General features: G+C 37.0%; 1 protein-coding gene across 2 annotated transcripts in view; it reads right to left on the reverse strand.

Moving 5' to 3' along the window:
* Positions 1-962: 962 nt before the first annotated feature.
* The window catches only part of LOC131148614 (uncharacterized), a 42,477-nt gene continuing 31,412 nt past the window's right edge, over positions 963-12,027 (reverse strand). The window contains exons 5-11 of one of the 2 annotated variants that reach the window (XM_058098449.1): positions 4,123-4,340; positions 3,906-4,007; positions 3,759-3,792; positions 2,074-2,195; positions 1,581-1,622; positions 1,414-1,491; positions 963-1,319 (exon numbers count right to left, since the gene is read on the reverse strand). In XM_058098449.1, the coding sequence (XP_057954432.1) occupies positions 1,263-1,319; positions 1,414-1,491; positions 1,581-1,622; positions 2,074-2,195; positions 3,759-3,792; positions 3,906-4,007; positions 4,123-4,340 (653 nt within the window). In that variant the 3' untranslated portion in view covers positions 963-1,262. Of the gene's footprint in view, positions 1,320-1,413; positions 1,521-1,580; positions 1,623-2,060; positions 2,196-3,758; positions 3,793-3,905; positions 4,008-4,122; positions 4,341-12,027 lie in introns of both variants that reach the window. The other variant, XM_058098450.1, reaches the window with a different exon arrangement.

Genomic DNA, 12,027 nt, shown 5'->3' on the forward strand with positions numbered 1-12,027 from the left:
TACAAAAAGAATGAAATGAAAACGAATGGAATAGAATCAAACTTTTCATAAAACAAACATGATGTTTATGTTCAGTGCATCTGTTGTTTAAATCTGCAATAAATTCAGTCATACCACATCATTCACATTACAATCTCACAGCAACATTACCAAGCCCATTGAATGGAATACATAACAAATTCATTCATGCACAAGCAGCCGACATATACCAATATAAATCAAAAGGAGAGTAGAATTAGGATAAATTCATTTCAATTTCATTGAGTAGATAGGACAACATCATCGTCTAAATCTTCTAAAACCTAACACATACCGGGAAAGAAGAAACTAAATATTTATACACCAAATTTCATATTCTTCATCATCCTACCACCATGCTGTCAATCTTTAAAAGATTGGGCATGAGAGGGTCTCCTGTCCCATCCTCTCTGCAGAAGCTTATCCGCTATTACCTATGGAATTTTGTCACTTTGTCATCTTCAAAAGCTTGCTGTAAGATCCTAGCTACCGCAAATGCTTACAAACTATGCATTCTCAAACACAAAAATATAAAATATACAATTGCTTACCATTTAAGATCTCTTGGATTTTGTATTTGGCTGCATGCATGAGGAATGTTAGAAATAGTTGTTTTATGCGATCTCCTCTTACTCACCTTATGACTGGATTACTTGCCCGATTCCTCTCACCGTATGATTGGATTACTTGCCCAATTTCTCAGAAAACAATACAAGATATCTCGGTTTTAAATTTTCAATTCTAGGTACCTCATTTTTATTTTTATTTTTTTCCACCTCAAAAAAAAAAAAAATACATATGGTTTGAGGATTAACCAGAGGACTCATTTCTATTTATGAACAAAAAAATGCCAAATAACACCCAGCCATAGAGCGATTGAGAAAATTGTTCACCAACTACTTACATGGCTACTGAATAAAAGATCTAACAATGCTTACTAGCTATTTCTGTCTCCAAAACATCAATATTATTTCTATCTATACTATACAATAGAACGCATGTTATTACTTGAGATAGATGTTAACATGAAAAACAGCAACGCAACATGATCACCCCAGCGTTAAATATCAATGATCGAAAATATCACTCAATTTCTTGCAATTGGCTGACATATCAATGGCTACTGCTATTCTACAGCATCCTGATGACTATATTACACACAATTGTGTTCGGCACTGCACATTTCCCAAACCAAAACAAACAAAGTTAGATCTCCCTCCTGTCCTTGCAGTAACATTACACAGTTATTTTCTCTGCATCTTGAATCTGGAAACTGGTTTTGAAGGCTGGGAACTGGAAGCCTGCCAAGAGCCAAAACCACCATTAACATATAATTTACTCCACAAGTTAGTTAGCACCACATCATTCTCATGAAGATGTAATTTGCCAATATACCTGCGAAGAAGCAGCAATTTGTTCTCTTGAATTCGTTTGTATGTTGTGCGAGTGCTCCACAATGGAACCAGTAAAAGCCTGCATGAATAAAACTGAAAAATAATTAGCTAAAAAGTCCTTTTTCATCCAACTGGTAAAATGTGGACAACAATTCCAAGGAAACGTGCCTGGAGGCTATCACAGCGCAGTTTAGAAGTCTTAACAGAAACCTGTGAAACAAAGCATCAAGATGTTTAGGATATCCGGGAATTTTCGTTAGATAACCACTTTATCTAAAAGCTTGAGCTATTAGTTTGTGAGTCAAAATGTATATCAAGCCTTCACAATTTTCATGTTTCTCTCATTTAGCAACACTAGTTTTACCCAATCCACATTGAAAAATAAAAATACTCACTTTTAACCAAAAAAGTAAGACATACTTCGAGCTCATTTAAGACATACTTCTAGCTCACCATGAGCAGGCCCAGGCACAAGTCAAAACCATTTCCATTGAGAAAATTATAAAGAATAAATTGATAAAAAATGTGAATATACATTGAAGCCTCTAACACAATCAAACGGAAACAGTAACCAGTGTCTTCATGCCGCTAAGAAATGCCAGTAACATCAAAGAAAAGCAGCAAGAATGCCATGCATTGTATGGAAACAAGTTAACACTACCTCGTTCTTTGATGTAGACACTGCCTGAACATTCTCCCTCACTTCCGGAACCACGAAAGCATTCCCACTAGAAGAGGAATTACTGGCACCATGCGCTAAGCTTTTTCCGTACAAAGATTCATCTGAATTAAAAATTTGCAAACTAAACAGGCTGCCATTAAGGCAAATGATGAGATGACATTATGGGGGTGTCTTGTTTGCAGCATCTTTCAACATTCCTGGGATTATGATGCCCAAGGACTCTCACTCCCATGTTTGGGTATGCAAATCCTATGTGTCAAGCATCTTAACATTCCTAGCCCTAGGAATGAAAAATACCCACAAAACATGGGCTTATCATTCTCATCCTCACAAGTTTCATTTCCATGTGAATCCTACATTTTGGACAAAATCCCCTTATTATTTTGGCAAGTTGGACAACAATGTCCCTATAATCTAATATTAGTACACTATTATATATTATTAATGGAATGAAAGTAATATTACTATTGTGTTAAATAATATATTAGACATCATATTACCTCATTTCAGTTAATTAGATTATTTAAGTCTTATTTTTTAAAAATTTTATTGCTGAGAATTTTATGACATGGATTTAATTAAGTACAAATTCTTAATAATTTTTATGCTGAAAACTATAATTATTCTTCGTATGTTGGATAAACACATATCAAGGGTATATTGATCATCTTCTTGAAATGTCTACTAGGATTTCCAAGTTCAACCAAACATTGACATGGGAATCTTATGTACACTCTTAAGAATCTTAAAATGCAAAAGAAAAACAAAATATTCCCGTGAGGTAGGCATCTCATTCCAGCAATGAGATTCCCGAGAATGTTATTACATGGGAATGTTTTTTATGCCACAAACCAAACATCCCCTACCGCTATTGGTAGGAACAAGATGCTCATTAATCGGAAAACTTTACAACCAGAAATAGATTGCCTAAAAAATTAAATATCAAGGGGCAGGTTTCTCTAACAGAAAAGGACCACATGGGCAAAACAGAATAGATTGATCAACATTAAAAATTCTAGGTAATCATCAAATCTACTAGAGCTTTCTTATTAACACATAATTCAATAACACAGAATCAGAATCAAATTTTGGTCCACCAACATGCACATTGAAGCTTTATTAACACCAATAGTGGTCAGAAATAACCTTTACACCAAGAAAGACCATCTCCCAGAATTGAGAGACACTAGAAAGTCTCCCAAAGCATTTAGCTGTAATTGTCCGGAAAAAATAATTCAAATAAATGATGACTCAACAGCTTAAGCATTTGTTCTAAAAAATAACTAATCATTAAGCAGAACCCAAGTTGCATCAGAAATTTATCACTTGCAACTTTAATAAGCATTAGGAGCCTACATTGCAAGAGTGTAATGGACAAGTTCATTACAAAAATTTTAAATTGTGCACACAACTTTTTCTTTTCTGTGAAATAATTAGATAACAGGTATACCCTTTAAAAATATTTAACAAGGATAGCATATCAGTTTGGAATTTACAGTCATAAGTCAACGAGTCAATCTTAACAAAAGTAGCACCTAATTTTGTGATTTGTGAAGATTTTCAAAAAGTACACCTGTTTCTTTTAAGCACATTTCCTTCAGTATAATCAAGCTGGCAAGCATGAATCAAAGACAAATAGCATAATGGAAAACTAAGGAACTGACCTTTGCTTATAGGTTGAATCATCAAACCTTCAAACTGCATTTTAAATATGCACAAATTAGATGTTTGAAAACATTATATTAAACAACAACAAAGAGCAGACAATAACATGAAGAAAGAAAAGGAGATAAAAACATCCAATTTCTTACATTTAACTGATCAGAAAGATCCTGCCGATTTTCACTTGAGAAGTCTTTGGTGGTTCTATATTCATCCTTCAATGTTGGTGGTGCATGGGTTAGCTGATGCTCCTGTTTAATCAGTAAATGGAATTTGGAAGTGAATGCTCAATTCATCCAAATATTGCACATTAGAATAACCATTTTGTTCCAATCTGTAGGCACAGCCAACAATCCTAAGCAATACCTCTGAACTCTGAGAATCATGACCTGACTGCTGGCTTATAGTGTGACCACAGTCAGCCTCAATTTGCCCATTATTATAATCTTTGTTGACATTTTCTGCTGCAAGCTCCTCTTTCTCAAGTTCTTCCAACTTAGACATTATATGAGCATACTCTTCATCTTCATCACCAACTCTTGCAGTCTTCGCTTCAGCTAAAGGAGTATCTAGGCCAGGGGGGGCTGAAACGTCAGAGTTAATAAGCGTTTTTTAGATAATAGAACAATTCTATTAAAATAACATAATTACAATAAAATGAGGATGAGAAATCCTCCAATTAAAGCACAAAAGAAAGAAAAAAAAAAAAGAAAGAGTTAGAAATGTCACAGTTAATAAGTTAAGAATAGCATAAGTTTTCTGGTGTCCAATATCAATTTTTCTCTTATATTTTGTCAAAATTCTGAGAAATAGCAAATACACCAATCTGTTACAAGTATCAAAATGAATATGAACAAGAAGAGATATATAGATTAAAGTTTAAAATCTCCAAGGGGTTGTCAATTGAACTAAGCTTGAGTAACAATAACAGTCATAGGTGGGACGCCACCACTGTTTGGACATCTGTTGCTCGTCCCCAAACCTGAACACTCCCCCCTCCCCCCACCTTTAAAAAAAATTAGAAAAAAAAAAAAGAAAAATAAACAGAGGAGATAAATTGAAGAATGTTTAAACAAGAAGATCTCAAGAAACCTATAATCAGAAATAAAAATCTCCAACTTATGAGCAAGCACTTTAAGCACACAGTATAAGCACATGGAGAACTGCACCTAGCAAAAGGCTTTAAGCAACAGCAAAGGTAAAAAGTGAAAATTCATCCCTATGTGAAATTCATAAAAATTTACAAATGGAAGAGGTAAAACTTCCTGAACTGACTAGCTGTCAAAGTATTGTGTGAATGGCCAAATGATTTGACCTTGAGTTCTGTATATTATATATAGACTTTACAAGAATGCTATACATGGAATAAATAAGGTCTAGCATGTAAACTGCAATCTGTCAAGCCCTATACATGTAAGCTAAATATATGCTAACTGTAGAAAATAATGAATTGAAAAATAAGGAAATAATTGTGGGCTGAAGCAAGGAAAGAAATCTTTTGCTTCGCTGTTTGCTGTTCCATTGACAGCCCCCCTCAAATTGATGCGGGCTGATCAACAAGCATCAATTTGTTACTTAGGAAGCAATGTCGATGACGAGTGAGAGCCTTGGTGAAGATATCCGCAATTTGTAATTCAGTGGATATGTGTGGAAGAGTGATAACACAAGCTTCAAATGCTTCACGGATAGAGTGACAATCGACTTCAATATGCTTCGTGCACTCATGATAGATAGGATTGGCCGTGATCTGGGTAGCGCTCGTATTATCAGCATGTAGAGGTGTAGGATCGGTCTCAAAAAAGTCTAGCTCAACAACCAAACATCGAAACCAAATAATTTCAGAACAAGCAAGAGACATCACCCAGTATTCAAATTCCATCGATGACTTAGAAACTCTGTCTTGCTTCTTACTCTTCCAAGAGATCAATGCATCACCTAAGAACACACACCAACTAGTGATAGAGCGATGTGTATCCGCACAACCAGCCCAATCAGCATCCCTATAAGCAGCAAGGCGAGTAGAATTGCTTGCAGGGAAGAATAAACCACAGGCAAAAGTGCCTTGAACATAGCGTATGATACTACGGACAGCAGCCAAATGAAGATGACGAGGAGTTTGGAGAAACTGGTTGACTTGCTATACAGCAAAAGAAATGTCTAGTCTAGTAACGGTGAGATAGACAAGACTACCCACCAACTTCTGGTATAAACTGGGATCAGCAAGTCACCCTCCTCTTTGCAAAGCTTGACATTTAATTCCATAAGAGTATCAACAAGTCACCCTTTTGAAAGCCAGTTGTGGCCACCAAGCCACTGGCATGCTTATGTTGATTGAGTGAAATACCTAAGTGACTACGATTCACCATAAGACCAAGAAAATATGCGAGACGCAAGATCTTTCATATGAAATGACTCTGAGAGATGAGTCTTGAACTGAGCAAGTAAAGCAGAATCGGAACCAGTAATCGCAATATCATCAACATAAACCAAAAGAACAACAATAACCATGTCTGATTTCCGAAGAAACAATGAAGTGTCATACTTGCTCTGCTTGAATGAAAGTGGTACGGAATTTATCAACCAGGCCCTCGGAGCTTGTTTGAGACCATAAAGAGAGCGACGAAGCATACACACATGTGAAGTCAGAGAGGGAAACAAACCTAAGGGTGGCTTCACATAAATACCCTCTTTAAGATCCCCGTGAAGAAAAGCATTCTTGACATCCATTTGATGTAGTGGTCAATCACTGTAAGCAACAATAGCCAGAATCGTACAAACGGTAGGCATCTTAGCCACAAAAGCAAAGGTCTCTTCATAATTGACACCATATTCCTGATTATTCCCAAGTGCAACAAGGCGAGCTTTGAAACGATCCAGACTTCCATCAAATCAGACCTTGACCGAGTAATCCCATTTACAACCCAGAGGAACAATGGTGAGAGGACAAGGCTCAATGTCCCAGGTGTGATTGGCCTCTAGAGCAGCAATTTCTTCCTGCATAGCTTGTCACCAACAATCATGCTTGGCAACGTGTGAGTAGGATGTGAGTATATCTAAATTGGACAATGCAGCAGTAAGAGCTGAAACAGAATTGCCAAAACTTGAAAAGGGAAACCCATACCTATCCGGGGGTACAAACACTCGAGAAGAGCTACATACCAAATGCTCTAGAGGTGCTGCAACTAACTAAATCTGAAGCGTGGTAGGATCAGATATCGAATGAACTACCAGAAGAGACTGTGGGCGGGAGCATCGTGTATACACAATACCTAATTTAAAACTTGATGAGGATCCAAGAACTGCTCCTCAAAGGAGGGGAGAATCACAATAGAAGAGCAGGGTACAGAGGACACAGAAAAGAAATGGTGATTTTCAAAGAAAATAACATTCTTAGAAATGGGTGTACGATGTAATGTAGGATCATAGCAAACATATCCCTTTTGACACACACAATATCCCAAGAATGCACATCGAAGAGATTGAGCAAATAATTTATGTCACTCATGAGCATGGTATTAAATAACGGCCGTTACGTAATGGAAAATCATCTCTCCGATACCGTTACAGCCCGCATTAGCGGTGAGCAGAAAATTCACTTGCGTAACGACCGTTACAGAACCGTAACAGCCCATAAGGGCCGTTACACTAACGTTACGACCCGTAACGTCCGTTACGACACATTACAGCCGACAGCCCCTTACACTACTGTGTACCTTCCTTATCTCCTCAAATCTGCTTCATTTTGTGTGTTTCTCTCCATCATCTAGCTTAGATCTCCTCATTTGAAGCCTCCAAAGAAATGAAAGCAGCTTCAAAGCTTCGATTTGTTGTGCTATTCCCTCTTTCACTCTTCGTCTCTTTCGTACAGCTTCAATCTACTGATCTGAAGCTTCAAAATCCCCAAAATCAGCTTCGATTTTTGCCTTGAAGATGTCCTTCGCAGTTCGCAGCCATCGCAGGTCAGCTGACTGGCAGTTCGTCTTCAAGGTGTTTGATTTTTCCCTCTTCGTCAGTTCATCTCCTTTGTCCAATGTAAGAACCCAAAAATCAGCTTCCAATCTTCGATTTGTCGCTTGAAGGAGCTGTGCTCTGCAGGTCGCCTCCATTCGCAGGCTCACAGTTGCAGCTCCAAAAATAAGTTTTGAAGCCTTCGATTCCCCCAAATTTTGGGGGCTTGCAGGTTGCAGCTTCGGTGGGGGCTCGGGACTCGGGAGTGGGTATGTTTCTTCAGTTCTTCTACTTCATTGGTTAATGTAATTGTAAATTACCAATTTATTCTAAATTAATAATTTAGTTTATTTTATAATTTCAGTTTATATTTATTATTTAATTAGTATGCAAATTTATAAATGATTATATAAGTAGAATTTATTAATTAAAACAAAAAAATTAGTATAAAATTATTAAAACATAAAATTTATAAAGTTACTTAGAGAGTTAGAGTACAGATTTAGTAAAAAATTATTAATTAATATTCTACATAATTATTTTTTTAAATACCTTGACTATTAATAATTTAATATTAGATCTAAAATTTATAATAAATCCTTATTTCTACACAATTAGTCAAGTCTCAAGTGACTCAAGTACACTACCATTTAAATAATTAAATTGTAAGATTTACAATTCCATATTTATTTTTTTAAATTGTAAATTGTAATATAAATTATTGTATTGTAATATAAATTATTGGGTCTATTGACTCATTTTAAGTAACTTTATGTCTTTAATCAATTGATTCTTCATTTTAATTACATTTCTACATCTTTTTTACCCATTAAACTAATGCAAACTTTAAAAAAATATGCCTTTTTTTGTAAGCAGCGCACTAAAATTAATATAAAAATCATAATGCCTATTAAAAAGCATTTGTAGGTTGAATGAAGGTTGTCAAAATTCATTAAAAATCATGCATTAATGGATTTCATGCTTATTTTTCGATTTTGGCATGGTTGTGCATGCGTGAAAAAAATTCACAGCCGTTACGCCCGCTGCCCGTTACGTAACACCCGCGTCTCCCACGTCCCACAACACTCGAGACGGTTACGCGACGTTACCCACTACCGCGATTTCGAACCATGCTCATGAGGTAAATGAACAAAACATACACAACCAAAGGTACGGAAGTTATTGTAACTAGGTTGCTTAGCAAATAAGCGGAAATAGGGAGACTCAGTAGGACTTGAGAAGGAAAACGATAAATCAAGTAGCAGTTTTCAGAGCCTCAACTGACATCAAGGATAGAGCAGAGGATTCCAGCAAGAGAGTACGTAACACGTCTAGGAGATGACGATTTTTCCGTTCAGCTACTCCATTCTGTTAAGGAGTAGCGGGACATGAATGTTGATGAATAATACCTTTAGAAGCAAAAAATGCATGAAACTCAGTAGACACATATTCACCACCAGAATCTTTGCAGAATGTCTTAATAGAAGCAAAAAATTGATTGTCAACATACGCTAAAAACTCAGTGACAGTACGAGAAACCTCAGATTTAGAGCGAAGAAAGTAGACCCAAGTAAATATGTTATGATCATCAATGAAAGTCACATAGTATTTAAATTTTTTATGTGAACTAACCGGGGAAGGTCCCCAAACATCACTATAGATAAGATCAAAGCACTAAGAAGCTCTACTAGTATGCAAAGGGAAGAGAAGAGTTTTGCTTTTACCAAGTTTGCAAAAGGCACACTCAAAAGATAAAGAAGAACGTTCTTTATTACCAAGTAAACCAGATTTCAATAAATAAGATAAGATCTGAGTATTGGGATGGCCTAAACGACGATGCCACACCATACTAAGATCTAAAACATTATTACAAGCAAAAGAATTAATAGAAGAAACTGGAGAATGTGCTGGAACAGGCAAAAGTAGTGGAAACAAGCGCCCCACTTTAGGTCCCTTTGCGATCGGCTCCCCCGTTACTTGGTCCTCCACAACACAATCATTACCAGAAAAATTAACAGCACAATTGTTATCAACTAATTGACCAACAGAATTAAGATTCGTGGAAAGCTAAGGAGCAAGAAACACATCAATGAACTTAGAAGAGGCATCTCCAACAGCAGCTATTGGCAAAGAACTGCCATTGGCAGTCTAAATAAACAAATTGACTAGCGTAGGGCCGAACATGACACAGGGTAGTGGGATTATTCGTTATGTGATTAGACCCACCCGAGTCCACATATCAGAGTATAGTAGAATTGTTACCTTGGAGCCCTATTGCTGATAATGCCGAATTAGCATCTGTTACACCATTTCGAGTGTGCAATAATTCACTATAGGAGGTGTAGGAACAGAGGAGTCACCTAAAGAAGAGCCAGGGGCCGCAAAAGTCAATGTGGGGGGTACATTAACAGAAGTCTATACTACCTGGACCTGGCGATTCTGCGGGCAGATACGACAGTCTTTGATAATGTGACTCTTCTTGTATAAGACTTGAATTTCTTGGAACAATTAGCAGCAATATGCTCAAATTCTTTGCAGCAAAACATTGCAAGGTGCTAGAATGCGCAGGCAGTCCTCGTCGTTGAGCAGCATAAGTCACAGGGATAGACCCTAAACTACCATGAGATTGTGCCAAAGTAACTTGAAACTAAGCCATTGTTCTTCACTAAGTAACTCACCAAAACAAACATCAAGAGAAGGAACAGGAGAGCGATTCAACAGAGACGAGCGAACAGATTCATACTCAAGACAGAGTTTCATAAGAAACTAATCACGACGACTAGTCTCATGAAAACATTGAATAATAGGAAGAGAAGCAACAGGAACATCCGTAGCAACCAAATCAGAATATTCGTTCCAAAGAGTCAGAAACCCCGAATATAGTCTTGGATGGAACGATTGTCATATTGAAACATGGCAATCACATGCTCTAATTGAAAACGATAGGCACCGTTATCTTAATAATATACTATTTTTAAATAAGTCCACATGGATTGAGCGGTAGCAAGTTGGGGACAATATGTGACTCAACTGAGCCAAGAAGCCAAGACATAATCCGAGCATCAAGCACAGCCCATGAAGGACAAGCCGCTGAATCCTTGGCACCAAGCAAAGCCCATGAAGGAGAAGCCGCTGACTCCTTGGATTTATCAGGATTGGGTGCACAAACCATACCATCAATATGAGCCCAAAAATTTTTTCCTTTCAAAAAAAGTTCAAATTGAAAAGTCCACATAGAATAATTGTTTCCTGTAAACTTGACACACATAGATGTGGAGTCCATGCTAAATAAAGGAGAAAATCGAGAAGCTCAAAAAAACAGACTGTGCTGAAAGAAAAAGACCACCAAAAATTTAGAAGCCCAAAAAATAAACAATGCAGGTACAAAGAAAACCAAGAACAACCTGCCTGCACTAAAAAAAAATCTTGAACCAAAAAAAAACCTGCTGTGCCAAGAATCACAAGGATAGAAAAGCACCATTAACAGCAACAGAAAGAACCAAGACCAACCTTCCTGCACTTAAAAAAATAAATCTTGAACCAAGAAACCTGCCGTGCCGAGAATCACAAGGACAGAAACCTGCTGTGCCGAGACAGAGAAGTACCAGAAACAGCAACAGAAAGTTGTTGCCTGCTTGCCGAGAGTCACAAACAGCAACAGAAAGCTGTTGCCTGCTTGCTGAGAAGCACAAGGACAGAAACCTGCTGTGCCAAGACAGAGAAGCACCAAGAACAGCAACAGAAAGTTGTTGCCTGCACTAAATTAAATGGCAAACCAGAAAACCTGTTGTACCGACAGCCACTCAGCCACAGAAGCACCGAAAGAACAGAGAACAAAAAATTCCAGAAGAGAGGAAAAAAAAAAGAAAATACAACAGCCACGAAACCGAGAAGACAAAAATTTGAAGGGGAAAAAAAACTTAGCAGTCGGCTAGCTCTGATACCATGTCAAAGTATTGTGTGAATGGCCGAATGATTTGGCCTTGAGTTCTATATATTAAATATAGACTTTACAAGAATGCTATACATGGAAAGTAAATAAAGTCTAGCATGATTCTAGCCCTATACATGTAAACTATAATCTGTCAAGCCCTATACATATAAACTAAATATATGCAAACTGTACAAAATAATGAATTGAAAAATAAGGAAATAATTGTGGGCTGAAGTAAGGAAGAAATCTTTTGCTTTGCTGTTTGTTGTTCTGTTGACACTAGCAACATAAATTCTTTAACTTAACAAGAAACAATGATACTATATACACGTATACAAGTGTATGAATAGAAATTAGGTTGCAATACAAGATGCTTTAACTTGGCATGG

This window comes from Malania oleifera, chromosome 2 (genome assembly GCF_029873635.1).
Source record: "Malania oleifera isolate guangnan ecotype guangnan chromosome 2, ASM2987363v1, whole genome shotgun sequence".
Taxonomy (NCBI): domain Eukaryota; kingdom Viridiplantae; phylum Streptophyta; class Magnoliopsida; order Santalales; family Ximeniaceae; genus Malania; species Malania oleifera.